Source organism: Stigmatopora argus, chromosome 7 (genome assembly GCF_051989625.1).
Source record: "Stigmatopora argus isolate UIUO_Sarg chromosome 7, RoL_Sarg_1.0, whole genome shotgun sequence".
Classification (NCBI taxonomy): Eukaryota; Metazoa; Chordata; class Actinopteri; order Syngnathiformes; family Syngnathidae; genus Stigmatopora; species Stigmatopora argus.
The window spans coordinates 13404593-13418618 of record NC_135393.1 but is presented as its reverse complement, the minus strand read 5'-3'; the positions used below and the strand labels follow the sequence as shown (position 1 = coordinate 13418618).

The 14026-nt window shown below is 39.9% G+C and overlaps 2 protein-coding genes across 2 annotated transcripts; both read left to right on the top strand.

Moving 5' to 3' along the window:
* The first annotated feature begins 1649 nt into the window (after window positions 1-1649).
* LOC144077765 (actin-related protein 2/3 complex subunit 1A) lies at window positions 1650-6220 on the top strand. The gene is made up of 11 exons (XM_077605734.1): window positions 1650-1981; window positions 2481-2581; window positions 2721-2825; window positions 3236-3458; window positions 3860-3967; window positions 4085-4188; window positions 4275-4383; window positions 4724-4799; window positions 4881-5074; window positions 5300-5390; window positions 5633-6220. Exons 2-11 carry the CDS (start codon window positions 2518-2520, stop codon window positions 5669-5671), a joined length of 1113 nt encoding a protein of 370 aa, XP_077461860.1. The 5' UTR covers window positions 1650-1981; window positions 2481-2517; the 3' UTR covers window positions 5672-6220.
* An 888-nt stretch (window positions 6221-7108) lies between these two features.
* On the top strand, window positions 7109-13799 carry LOC144077945 (actin-related protein 2/3 complex subunit 1B-B-like). Its single transcript, XM_077606059.1, has 10 exons — window positions 7109-7252; window positions 9015-9127; window positions 9463-9567; window positions 9994-10216; window positions 10846-10953; window positions 11065-11307; window positions 12059-12134; window positions 12434-12633; window positions 13268-13358; window positions 13443-13799. The coding sequence occupies exons 2-10, from the start codon at window positions 9064-9066 to the stop codon at window positions 13479-13481; spliced, it is 1149 nt and encodes a 382-aa protein (XP_077462185.1). The 5' UTR covers window positions 7109-7252; window positions 9015-9063; the 3' UTR covers window positions 13482-13799.
* The last annotated feature ends 227 nt before the right edge of the window (window positions 13800-14026 follow it).

The window sequence follows — 14026 nt, the reverse complement described above, 5'->3', positions numbered from 1 at the left end:
GGAACGGAAGAAGACAACAGCCCAAAATCAACCTGAAACGTCACAGCATCACTGCGTTGTTGTACGAACTCAGAGTGAGGGAGAGAAAGAGAGACAGAAAGTGTGCTATGCTACTCACCCACAAAGCACAAAAACCACACAAACGATCCACGAGTACGTTCCCACTCGGTAGCGGACCCTGGTGGTCACCTGGGCCTGGCAGGAGGGACATGACGTCAAAGCGGGGGAGCGACACAAGTCACTCTCGTGGCTCACAAATTTTGGGATGGGGGTCACCACTGGGGTCACATACACTGCAGGACAAAGTAGGAAGAAACAAAAACAATTCAAATGGAGTCAAATATGAAGTTTTTTTTTAAATGGGTAAATCGTTAGATAAAGTAACATCCTTAATGTCGAAACATTTGCCAAAGTATATATATTGCAATGAATGGCGGCACAATGGGAGGTTTAAGGTGACATGTCAGGGTGGGGCTTTCAAATTAGGGGTTCAATCTCAGTGCAGTTTCAGATTGAGGTCAGAGGTCAAATATGTGGTTTCAAAAATGGGCTCAATTTTCAGGACAAGATTACGTTTTGAATTATGGCTCAAAATAGTTTTGGGGTTTAGAAGTAGGATTTCAAACATGCATTTGTGTTTCAAAGAAAGCTTAGTATTGGAATTCAAGGTTTCACGTTAAGGAAGGGTTTGTACTTTGGATTTTAATCAATGGATTCTAGTGTCAGGCCAAGATTGGAGGGTAGACGGGTTACAAATTCAATTTCACCATTCTAAGGATAATTTAAATCAATGGCTAAAAATGTTATTGCTTCAATACAAGGATTTAACGTTTCATTTGGAGTTTCAGAGAAGATGATTAGGGACAAAACATCAGGAACACTTAATGACAATTGTGCATGCATACATGAAAAATGGAGGTGAGTGGCTACCTTGCAAAGGCAAATAGGTAGGGCATGTTTCTTCAGGAGGAATGTCAATGGAACAAGAGTGAGGTGTTGGAGTAGCAGGAGAACATCTCAAGGGTGAGTGAATGTGGTAGATCTTTACTTGGTTTCCTGCTTTGTCATCTGAACGCACACGTGATATTTGTCATTATAAATACTCTTCTACCCTGCATTTAAAACATGTTCATATTCATTTACCTGGCGAATAGTATGACGGCGGAGTGGGGTAAAACTCATCTCGGTGGGAAAAGGATTTCATCTTCATCAGCTTGGAATGGTTTACCTGCAAATCCTACCAGGTGACAAGAAAAAAAGGTTAATTCCTCCCCTCTGATTGGTTAAAAGTCTGGTTACCCAGAATTCAACTATCAGGAAACAAAAAAGATTCGATTATGCATTATTACATGAATTATATCTCTTAGGGCAGTCACTTTATCAACTATTTTTTCTAATTAAATATGTGTATTTGTTCGTGGGTATGGCACAATATGTCTCCACTTGTAAATTATGTCATTTACTGTTTTTAAACGTTAGTTTCTACATGATCAGGCTCTAAAACTTCCCAATTTGCACATCAAAAGTACTTTGAGCAACAGTCTTTCACTTGATGTTAATTTAAACTTCAAATCACTTCAATTCTCATTGCAGGTTCACGGCACCCACTTCCTGGATGACGTTTTGGTGCAATTCTTAATGTATGCGTTAGAGGCGCTGTTTCCCTTCTTGCGTGGTTGTGCACGCGCCCGTTCACTTGACCGTTGCGAGCTGGCTAGTAGCGCAATGTGGCTAAGCTAGCTGTCACTCAGTCAGTCAGCCGCCGGATGTTCCCAGACGCACGTCGTCGTCGGCAGTCTTGACATTCCCCTCAAACATTCCGGGACGAATTCGTGTTGACTGACCAGAGTCCGCGAATTCACGTCCGACTCCCTGGTGTTCATCGAGCCTCCCCCCACCCCCTCATCCTGCCGCCGACATACCGCTAGCGCCGCTTAGCTTGCCGGCTAGCGAAAGTGCGGAGAGCCGAGGGCTGGACAAGGTGAGTTAGGACGCCGAACTCACGTTAAAGGAAACGCCGTGGTCGGGTTTAGGCGTATGAGGCCGACTAGCGAATTGAGCGAGGTTTCCTTTCAAATCCTAGGTTAGCTAATTTGGGGTTTAGTCACTAATCTTTTATCCACGCTAGTAGAATGATAGAACCTAATCGTAACGCGGAACACATATTTTGCCTGATTACAGAAAAGATGGGATCTTTCATATGTAATTGAATTGAATGTATAGTTTTCATTGGGATTTCATGCTTTGAACAGTGTAGTTCAGCTAACGATGCTAACCGGATAGCGTCGCTTTCAACGAAAACTTGACCCGTGTAAAGAAATAATCATTCTGTAGGGTTGGTGTAATTGATCTGGCGTGGCGTGATGGTTATCAGTGTGAGGCAAAGTCCTTCAACTGCTGTAGAAATGCAGAAGAATCAAAGGTGGTGGTTGTAATAAAAAATAAAAACTTTGTACTGCCAATGTGTGTGTTTGTGACAGTGGAGAGCCCTGAACTGACGGACCACACCCAGACAAGATGTCCCTTCACCAATTTCTGCTGGAGCCCATCACCTGCCACGCGTGGAACTGCGACAAGACACGTAAGTTTGGCTTCTTCCCCATCACCCTCCTTCAACTCACCACTTTCAAGCTGTCATTCCATTTTTGGGTTGGCGGTGGGGGGACAGGTTAGGCTGGTTACTTCACTTTGCTTTTGTTGTGTGTTCTGTTCCCTCACAGAGATCGCCATCAGCCCCAACAACCATGAAGTCCATATTTACAAGAAGAGTGGCAATCAGTGGGTCAAGACTCACGAGCTCAAGGAGCACAATGGACACATTACAGGTACCCTTGCTGATGGCTATCTCAGATCATTTTAGGAACACATTATTATACATGTTGCCATGCATACAAAGAAGCATTCATGCACTTATTCACACCCATCAACCATTTAATAAAGCGCAAGCTTAACTGTTTTGGAACGTGTATGGAAGCCGGAAAAGCAGGCATGGCAGGCAACTTTCTTTAAGATTTGAACTCCATAACTATGAGGCGTTTGTGCGACCCACTACGTCAAGTGACTATAAACAAAATAAACCCTACTAGCAGCATTTTTTTGCTATCGATTTGTATTTTTGATTGACTTTTTTTTGATAGACTGCTTCCAATGTGTCTCCACTAGCAAGTAAAAAGCCATTTTCCATGATCTAGTACAACCCCTTTAAGGTGTTTCACAGTCTCGTGCTTCTGTGCAGGCATTGACTGGGCCCCCAAGAGTGATCGCATAGTCACGTGTGGCGCTGATCGCAACGCGTACGTGTGGTCACAAAAGGAGGGCATATGGAAGCCCACGCTGGTCATCCTCAGGATCAACAGGGCCGCCACCTTTGTGAAGTGGTCTCCGCTGGAAAACAAGTTTGCGGTGGGCAGTGGCGCGCGACTCATCTCAGTCTGCTACTTTGAGTCGGAGAACGACTGGTGAGAAAAAAAAATCCTTATTTTATGGTGGTGTTTTTATAGGAATGTAGGAAAACTCAAATCAAAACAATACTTTTCAGGGCTGGTAATCGATTTTTATAATAGGAAATTCTCAGGTTCACCATTGAGAACTGTAGAATTTTTAGGTAGAATTATTTGCCCTGAAAAAAGTTTCTTTTATATGTATTCAAGTATAAGGGATAATTAACAAATAATGTTTAACTTGTGCTACATATCTAGTATCATTTTTAAAGATTTTTAATTCAGATAAGGTACTACTATTTTGTTGAAGTTTTAAGGAGTTGTGTGCCTCAATTTTCAAACTTTCAAAACTTTGCTATTTTTTGGAATACATGAAGGAAAAAATGTGTTCTATTTTTCTATTATTTTCCATATTTCAGGTGGGTGAGCAAGCACATCAAGAAGCCTATCCGCTCCACCATCCTCAGTTTGGATTGGCACCCTAACAATGTGCTGCTGGCTGCTGGGTCCTGCGACTTCAAATGCAGGTAGCTGACTTTATTTTGAAGAAAAGGCCCTGGAAGTGACACTAAATAGCATTTTTTTTAATAATACACTTGCATGGCAAATCCCAGGATGTTTATTTATTTTTGTGTGGTTTCTAGGGTGTTCTCAGCCTACATCAAAGAAGTAGAAGAGAAGCCAGGCCCTACGCCTTGGGGCAGCAAGATGCCTTTCGGGGCTGTTTTAGCAGAGTTCGGAGGAGCAGGTCTGCCTTCTCAGATATCTTTTTTTTTCATGCACGAGCTTGGCACACGGACGTCTAATGCAGGTGAACCTGTTCTGCTTGTTCAGGGGGAGGAGGTTGGGTCCATTCTGTGTCCTTCTCAGCATCTGGCAACCGCCTGGCGTGGGTCAGCCACGACAGCACGGTCACTGTTGTGGACAGCGCCAAGACTGCCCAGTATGTTCTTTGTGTAATTCTAATGAATTGTATAAATTGCCATTCCAACAGTAAAGTGGACATGTCCCCTGTGTACCCATCTCAAATTAAGCTTATGTCACAAACGAGCTTCTCTGTGGGGGAGGGCGTAACTGTTCCACAGTGACATCTAGAGGCTAATCCTCAATTTGAGCTAACATTGTGTGTGAATTTTAAGTGAAGATAGGGAAATATGCCGATAGCATGTTTACTAGTGTCTCAGGGCATTTCGATGAAAGCATGCCACGACATCTAAAAATGGTGTTCAATTATAAACATGTCACCTTCAATCCAAAAAGGCTAAGGGTTTTTATTCTTTTAGTCCTTTGCAGTTGAAGACAGACTTACTGCCTCTTCTCAGTGTCAGCTTCGTGTCCGAGAACAGCCTAGTAGCAGCGGTAAGCTAACACACTTTGCGCACTTTTCCTGGTTTTCAAACCTATGTATTTTTTAAATGTACGTCTTTTGCTTTTTTCCAGGGCCACGACTGCTGCCCAATGCTCTTCCGCTGTGATGATGGCGGTACGCTGACCTTCGTGTCCAAGCTAGATCTGCCCAAGCAAAGCATCCAGAGGAACATCTCAGCCATGGAGCGCTTCCGCAACATGGACAAGAGGGCCACCACCGAGGACCGCAACACTGCGCTGGACACACTGCACCAGAACAGCATCACGTAAGCTAGAATCAACAATTCAAATGGGTTTTCTTCTATTTGATTAGGCATGACACAGCATTTGTCAACAGCTTACAACAACATTCACAAGTAGGGTTGGTTATCAATAGGTGTGGTTTTAGAACAGTTTAGTTTTTAATTTCTGTCCCATAATTTGAAATGACATGTCTCCTTTTAAATGGTCATGCGTTCTAATTCATACATGCTTTTTTTTCTCCTCCACAGCCAAGTGTCTATTTATGAAGGAGACAAAAGGGACTGTCGCAAGTTCTGCACCACTGGCATCGATGGCGCCATGGCCATTTGGGATTTTAAGGTTTTACACATACTACAATAATACACTAATACAACTGGTTAGGGATTTCGGAATTTAGGCTAGGGTTTCAAACATAAAATTAAATATAACTCATTGTTATAATTTGACCATTATTTGAACGGGAATGTGTCTGCGCCCTACAAGACGTATGACGAGAGCGCAACTTGCAAAACAGGTCCGGTTGAGGTTAAACCGAAGTCACACCCCATACAAATTCCATGTTTTGTTTTATTTCTTCTCAGAGTCTAGAAGCTTCTATCCAAGGTCTCCGCATCATGTGAAGACATTTTTTCAACGGAAAAATTGTGGAGACGCTGCGACCGTGACTTCACTCACCTACTCACTCCTTCCCCCATAGCAAAACACACACGCACAAACACACCTTAACGAGTGTCCGCCGATGCACTGATCAGGCTATTTCACGCACACACATTTACACACACTGAACTGACATGGGACATCACTGTTAATTTTCTTTAGTTGCTGTCATTTGGTTTTAAATGAAGCTGGAGAGAAAGGGAGAACGTTCCGTATTATTAAAAAAAAGTGTGACGCGTGTTTTTTTATGTTCTCTAACCTCCAAGTACCAAAAGTTCAACACCAAGCTAAGTTTTATCACAAACGATGAATAAAAAACAAAAATCAGACTGAATATCACCACTGCCTGGCCTACACGTGAATATATCAGAGCGGCGTCAAGGTTACGGACGTTTTCTGTCACTCTCCAACTCGCCGCCGCGGCTCTGTAGTAGTTAGGAGCTCACGTAAGATGGAGGATGTTTGTTTAAAGTGAGGTTAAATAAAGTTGAGAATGCATTTACAGAACATCACCCACTTAGTTGTCTTTATTTCCTTCTGTGATTGGTCTTTGAAACATTCAGAGTACATGTTGAGACGTGCATGAGCAATTTCTGGGTGTTTGCACTGAAACCTGTTTTTCCAAGTCTAGTGGGCAACAAGTAGTGCAAGACCTATGTATCATGAAGTGTGTGCAAATTTCTTTGTATAACTTTAAAATACTATTTAAATCAATGACATGTAAAGTTTCGAAACTTAGTCTTGTGGCAAGTCCCTATTTTTTCCCCCTTCAACTTTTCTTGTCTTTTGGGTGTGTCGTGGAAATGAGGAAAAGTGAGTTAGGCCAAAGATCCTGAGCAAACAGTGCTGGTTTTGTGCAAAAAGAAAAAGGCTATGATCTCATTTATTGACAGCCGTTAGTGCCAACCTTCCCACTCCTCCCCCATTTCCCTCTTGTCTTCTGTGCATCTGACATAAATACTGCACATATAGGGAGATAGATGCGTAATGCGCACTGTGAGTCAACTAGGACTGCTGTCATCACTTGTCAGACATTTTGTGTCAGTGCCATTCCATAAAACAATCTATGGAGAGTACTTTGAAATTTAAGAAATTGTTCAGTTTCCAATGAATATATAAATGACCTATATAAATATATCCAAAATGCTGCCTGAATTGTTATAAACCAAACTGTATTAAAATCTGGCAACATTTATTATTCTTACATTTAACATAACATTTAATAATCTTATGTTAGCTGAACCTAAAAGCGTCCACTGTTTTAACATGGCCGCCCGTTACTATAACGCCACCTCTTGGCATCTAGCGCTAGATATGTAATATCTATGCTTTGTGGGGCCAAACCCCTCCCCTTGATATATTTTCCAGCCTTACGCTCAACTTCCTGTTCCCTCCCCGCCCCTTCTGTTCCTCATTCTCAAACCAAGCCAGCTTCAGCTTCAGCTTCAAAGTCGTCCTAGTGGCGTTCGTGTCGACTGGCCAGAGTCCGCGAAGCTTCCCAAACATTCCCAAATACTCCACTTGATTCCTCTTTTGCCCTCGGGGTGAGTAGCAAAAATTGCTTTATCTTGATCGGAAGTGAAAAACACGAGTGCATGCATTTATTGTGCTGAAAACGAAGAAGTGGCATTTTTTGACTTGTTTCTTGCTCACTTCCTGTCTGGTGTGTAACGGGTGTTGTCATTGTGTAAATTTAATTGTACAAGAATTAGATTGCATTTTTTGTGTGTGAACAATTTGAGGAATCAAGTTATCCTTTTGTTGGTAAAGAATTTTACAGACAGCATTTCAAGAGGAAAATGTAATATTAGGAGAGTAAATTTGCATTGTAGAAGAAAAATAATGATACAATAATTTAAATTATTTTTTTTCCAGAAAAAAAAGTAATTTTATAATTTTTATTTTGTTGTTTTTGTGTGAAGCATTAAAATGAAAGCACATGTTTCCCAAGATAAATTTTTTAAAATCATATTTAAAATGTTTAAAAATTTAAACTTGTATAATCAGTACTTTTTCCCTTCTCACTTAGTTTTCTTTTCTTTTCAATAATGTTGAAAAAATGTTGGCATATTAAGAGATAAAGGAAAAAAAATAGTGTAAAAAAAAAAAAAAATAAAAAAAAATTAAAGCGTTACCTTTTAAAAAAAAAAACGGTGTGATATTAAGACTAGCCTTATTTTTCAAGAATAAAAGTAATGTTATGAGATTTAAATTTTCTTTTTTGTGGAATAAACCAACTTCCTGCTTGCGTTGAACTGCAATTTGTTGGTTGGGGTGCCAAGCCTTTCAACCAGCATCATTCTTGCCATGCCTCACCCAGTCTGGATCGCATTACCAGCCTTTCTAGATTAGAGTAGCCCAAAAAGTGTTTTTTTATCTTCATTTTTAAGACACTTCCATTCTTAGGAATTCCAACTTCCCATTTTTCTTTTCCGGTGTGATCGTTTTGTGATTAGTGTATTAGCCATCCAGGTTCCTCCTTGCACAACTTCTTAATTTGTGTGCAAGATAGTCCTCTTTTTGCCTTATGATAGAGTTCTCATTTTACCAATTTACAATGTGTTATGAAATTTGGAGTTTTCTCAAGAAGGCAAACAGTTAATTATACAATTTAGTTGTTTTTGGTTGGGAAAAAAACAATTGTGTTTGTTGTTTTTATGTTTTATCAAATCAACAATACATATAGCAACATGAAAGCTTGACTTGCCACTAAAACTCTTTTAACTTTGTCCTTTGTTTGTTTTTGTCTTTGTTTTAAAAACGGTCAATTTAGCAACAAAAGAGGGACTCCTGTGAGAACTGCACTTTCACTTTTTTTTTTTTTTAACTAACTGTTGTATTGTGTTTGAATGTATTAAAAAAGTCTTTTTTTTGTTGAGGAAAAAAAGATTTTAGGAAAAAGACTTAATATTACATGTCCAAGGTTTGTTTTTTTCCAATTATATTTACAAAAAAATATTTTCATCTATAGGCTTTTAAGACTTAAAAAAAAAAAAAAAAAAATTGAGCCATGCATTTCATAGTTCTGTGACTAATGAACAAATCCAATTTTCCTGGCAATATAGATGAACACATTTAAGTTGTATTATTTAAGAGATGATATATGTACAAAATATTACAGGAATGTAGACTTGTGGTAACATGCAGACACAAGTGGAATGTTAGAACAGCAACTAATAACTCCCCTTTGACAAAATGGAAATGTTGCAAGAAATCTTAGTATTTTAGTCTTATTTTTTATTTTTTTAAAAGAAATTGTTACGTGGGTGAAGCTGAATTTTACATTTGTGTGTTCTTGCTTCACAGGTTTTCTCTTCACGCCACATCCTGTTTTGCATTAGTGCAGTTGTCGGCCATGGCCTTCCATAGCTTCTTGCTGGAACCAATCAGCTGTCACGCCTGGAACAAAGATGGAACACGTGAGTTTCTGGGTGGGGGGCCAGTGTCTCTAATGAGTTGAACGGCTGTGATTGGCTCCCAGGTGGGAGAAGGTATTTCCTGTTTCCTGCCATTGAGGCCTTGTTCACCCACCTCCTCCTTAATGTTATTTGAGTACATAAAAAAACTGAAAAGACCATCTATTATCCAAACAATGAATTACCAGCGTGAAAATTAGAGTGGTCAATAAGTAAAAAAAATGAGTATTTATGAAGCTGATGGAAGACATGAGGGGGGCAAAACATTTTGCCATTGTAAGTTGGTGTCTGTGTGCATCATGTTTTATGCCTTTGGACATTTTGTGTGACTTCCCCAGAACTGGCCATCTGCCCCAACAACCACGAGATCCACATCTACAAGAAGGATGGGACCAAGTGGACCAGGATCCACGAGCTCAAGGAACACAACGGCCAGGTGACAGGTAGGACGCCCACAGGACAATTTGCATGCAAGTAGTGCATGTGATAAATACAAACTGGGAAATGAGATAAGCCTTACAAAGGTCAAGGAACCGAAACGTCAGCAGACGAATACATATCACAAGATATGTATTCATCAGTATTGTCCTATCTATGTCTGTAGGAATAGCGAATTCAAGTGGACAACAATTGGTACTGCAACAAATTTCACAATCCAACTGCCAGCTAACTGCATTACGTATTACTACCCCTTCTTTTGTATCAAAGAAATCGTTTATCCTATTATGTTGTAAAATGTATTTCCAATTATCTCTACAAAAATTAAAACAAATCAATATTTAAAATAGTTTATTCCAATTTTTATTGTATTGTTTACAATCAGTAGACTTAGTTGACTCAAATGAACACCATTTTTTTTACCTCTGTAGGCGTGGACTGGGCGCCTGACAGCAACCGCATCGTCACATGCGGCGCAGACCGCAACGCGTACGTGTGGACGCTGAAGGAGGGCTCCTGGAAACCCACCCTGGTCATCCTGCGCATCAACCGGGCGGCGCGTTGCGTCAAGTGGTCCCCTCGGGAGAACAAGTTTGCTGTGGGAAGCGGCTCGCGACTCATCTCCGTTTGCTACTTTGAGCAGGAGAATGACTGGTGGGTTATAATACATTTATTCAATCACCTGTCAATATTGTATATACCAAACTATAAGTCGCTCCCGAGTATAAGCTGCACAGGTCAAAAACACGGCGTTATGAATTCATTCATTTTCTGCACCGCTTATCCTCAAAATGGTCGCGGGGGGTGCTGGCCTTCCATTTTTTTTTCATGTGGGAGGTAATCGGAGTATCGGGGGGAAAACCCATGCAAGCCTGGCAAAAACATGCAAACTGCACACAGGGAGGTCCAGACCTGGGATCGAACCCTCGATCCCAGAACTGTGACGCCGATGCGCTAATTATTAATGAATGAATTAAAATCTATATACAACTTCATTAATTAAATCAAACCGCTCCAAATCAATAATGCTTTTTAATTGTTCTTGCACTGGTGTATAAACCTAAAAATAGAGGAAGTTACTGTATAAGAGAACCATTTCTTCACTTCCTTCATCACTGTATCATCATGGTTGACCAGTATAACATTGTCCAATTCTATATGTTAACATTACATCAGTGACACTTGAGTATAAATTGTAGGTCCAGCCAAACTATGGAAAATGTGTGACAGGAAAATACAGTACTGCAGGCCTATAGTAGTGATGATGTCATCTCCCCATTTAGGTGGGTGTGTAAGCACATCAAAAAGCCCATCCGCTCCACCATCCTCAGTCTGGACTGGCACTCCAACAACGTGCTGCTGGCCGCAGGGTCCTGCGACTTTAAATGCAGGTAAGAAATGTTATCACCGGCAGATAAGTGGGTTTCATCTTTTTTTTTTTAAAGCCACCAATGTGAAATACTACTTTGCACAGTTCTACCTAACGAACAGACGCTTTGCAGGGTGTTCTCGGCTTACATCAAAGAAGTGGAGGAGAAGCCGAGCCCCACGTCCTGGGGCAGCAAGATGCCCTTCGGGGAGATGCTCTTCGAGTCTGGGGGGTCCATGGCCGAGGGTCCCTGCCCAGTGGAGGGGGGAGGTGGCGGATGGGTGCACAGCGTCTGCTTCTCCAACTCCGGAAACCGCCTCGCGTGGACTTCCCACGACTCCACTGTATCGGTCGCGGAGGGTGGCAAGACAAGCACGTAGGAATTCCTTTTTTTTTTTTTTTTCATATACCTGTCAATACTAGTCGTTTTTTACTAGTCATAATTTTAACATTGTCTAAAATACTAAAACATTTTCATGAACAAATAGTTCCTCTTTTCTTATAGTGAACATTTAAGATTGCAATTTGATTAACAATTCTTTTAAACTATTTTTAATGAATCTCATTTTTAAATATTAGGTAAAACATTTTTGAATGTTAAATTTAGATTAACAAATAATTTGATTAAAAAAATAAAAAGTAAGTAGTGAAAAAGTCGATTTAGCATTTTAATTGATCAAATTTTTGATTAATTTGATTGTTATTATAAAAATCATGAAATATGTAATCAATTTTGTTTTGACTAGTGTCAATAATCATAGTAAAAGATTGTAAAATAAACAATTACACATTAGGTATTCACAATAAGTTAGATGTTGGTTAATTCATTTATTGTAAATAAAATAATTTTATAAATTTAAATTCATTTGTTACATAGTATTTGTTGTCAATAACAAAATAGGAAATTCAACAATTGTATTTTGATAGTTAATTAATAGGTAACAGTTAAATAAGTAGAGCAATTTCATCACTAATTTCTTGATGAAATTGGTAGCATTTTGAATATGTTGAAAAATAATAAACAGTAGGATTAAAATGAGTAATTGTTTTCTAAAATCCACTGTTTTCTAAAAACATATTTGACTTTTATATTTTTTGTCTGTGTGCATGTTAACATTTGCGATCAGCGTGAGCAGTCTGCGATCCGACACGCTTCCCCTGCTGTGCGTGACCTTCATCACTGAGAGCAGCTTAGTTGCCGCTGTGAGTACTCAACGTTATTTCGCCGTCCACACACAAACAGGCATATGCACTTACCAGGAATTTTCCTGGCTCAAAGTGACTTAAAAAATTCTCACAGCAGCACAATACGCATGCCAACTCTTACTTTGTAAACACACGGCACCTTCCCCTGTCTGTCTCATATTCCAGCTTCATTGACTCCAAATATATGTGCTCGTTTTTGACAACTTGTATTGGAGAAAACCTTGATCAGCCAGAGACCTAGCGTGCATAGATCCATAATAAGCAATCTAAGGTTCTTGTTTGACGTCCTCATTCAGGGCCACGACTGTTGCCCCATGCTCTTCGTGCTGGATGCTGCCAAAGCAGGCCTGGTGTTTGGTGGAAAACTGGACGTCCCCAAGCAGGCGGCCCAGAAGGGGATCAGCGCTAGGGAGCGCTTCCAGAACCTGGACCGCCGTGCCTCGGAGACGCAGGGCAACGACAAGGACCTGGGGACGCTGCACAAGAACAGCATCAGGTGCGAATAGAGTAGTGATGTGCCGACCCGATTCAGTTGTTTTTTTTGAGTATCGGACCGTGTTGGATTTTTTTTTTCAAGATCGGATCCGATCCAGTAGCCATTGTTTTTTCCGGTACCACGGTTCTTTTCGGCTGCTGTAAATCAAACCACGAGGCAAACCTGTCACTTGAGTGTGACTAAAGTATGATGTGTCATTTACGGGTTACATATTTTTTTGTATTATTTCTGCTGGTCTAAAAATATGGGCATCGATCCGTATTGGCAAACCATATCTTGAAAAAAGTAAGATTGGAAGTGAAAAAATAAACTACAGTGAAAAAAATCAGCATTGGGACATCCGTAGTCAAGATTCCACCTGGAAAATTCATGTCATTCTCTTGATTGGTCGATAAAAGTTTTGTGTAAAAGCGATAAGAATAATACTACATTGTGTGTTTATATTTCTATGTCCAATTAAATCATCTGGTGCTAATGGTGGGAGTCTTTAAACTCAACGCAGGAACATTTTGACATTTATTTGCACACATTTAATACATAGGGATATAGCAAAATGAAAAAAAATAATAATAAATTAATGCACTTAATTGACCAGTGTGTAATGGTGATAATTATTTATCATTTGGTGTTTCAGTCATATCTCAGTGCTGCAAGGAGGACGTAACAAGTGCACCAAGTTCTGCACCACTGGCATGGATGGAGGCATGTGCATCTGGGATGTCAAGGTGATACATGCACACTACATGCACTACTTGACAGTCACTTTCAAACATGCTAGATTTCAAATATTGTGTATTTCATGTGTTCAGACTCTGGAGTCCTCCATGAAGAACCTAAAGATTGTATGAAGCAAATCGAAAAGGAGTGACAACCATTACTAGGAAGACAAGCGTTGCCTTATTATACAAAGCTTCTGCGCTATATTTTAAAAATATCTTAATTTTTTACGCCAAGATCCAGCTTTCAGTCGTGCGGTCGGTGGGAGCTCTGCAAGCTAACACAGCCCTCTGCTAACGGTACTGACTGAACGCTTAAAGCAGTATTTTATATATTACAAAAATGATAAGGTGCTTCATGAGAGGTTGTAGTCCTCCTCTTTTATAAGCTTATGCTGGTCATAATATACGTTTCATTAAATAAAACAACAAAACATATTGGTATTCATACTCGATGTGTTCTGTTTTGCTTTTATTGCATCTTGTTCAACTATTTAATTTTATGGTACTCCCTTTAAACACAGTTAAATTCTCCCTTTTTAAAAATTGAACCCTAGCAAATGATTCTAATTGCAAATAACCTACTACTTTCTGAAAATACACTTTTAGAAACCTTTTTTCTGCATTTTACCGTTAAATTTTGTGTTTTGATATGATTCATTCATTAATTTTCTGAA

What these genes read in the sequence shown, in the direction of transcription:
- LOC144077945 (XM_077606059.1), top strand. Translation starts at nt 9,064, where the DNA reads ATGGCCTTCCATAGCTTCTTGCTGGAACCAATCAGCTGTCACGCCTGG. An exon ending in TTTGAGCAGGAGAATGACTG is followed by an intron (nt 10,217 to 10,845) that starts GTGGGTTATAAT and finishes CTCCCCATTTAG; the next exon opens with GTGGGTGTGTAAGCACATCA. An exon ending in TCCTGCGACTTTAAATGCAG is followed by an intron (nt 10,954 to 11,064) that starts GTAAGAAATGTT and finishes GACGCTTTGCAG; the next exon opens with GGTGTTCTCGGCTTACATCA.
- LOC144077765 (XM_077605734.1), top strand. Translation starts at nt 2,518, where the DNA reads ATGTCCCTTCACCAATTTCTGCTGGAGCCCATCACCTGCCACGCGTGG. An exon ending in AGCAGAGTTCGGAGGAGCAG is followed by an intron (nt 4,189 to 4,274) that starts GTCTGCCTTCTC and finishes CTGCTTGTTCAG; the next exon opens with GGGGAGGAGGTTGGGTCCAT. An exon ending in AGAACAGCCTAGTAGCAGCG is followed by an intron (nt 4,800 to 4,880) that starts GTAAGCTAACAC and finishes GCTTTTTTCCAG; the next exon opens with GGCCACGACTGCTGCCCAAT.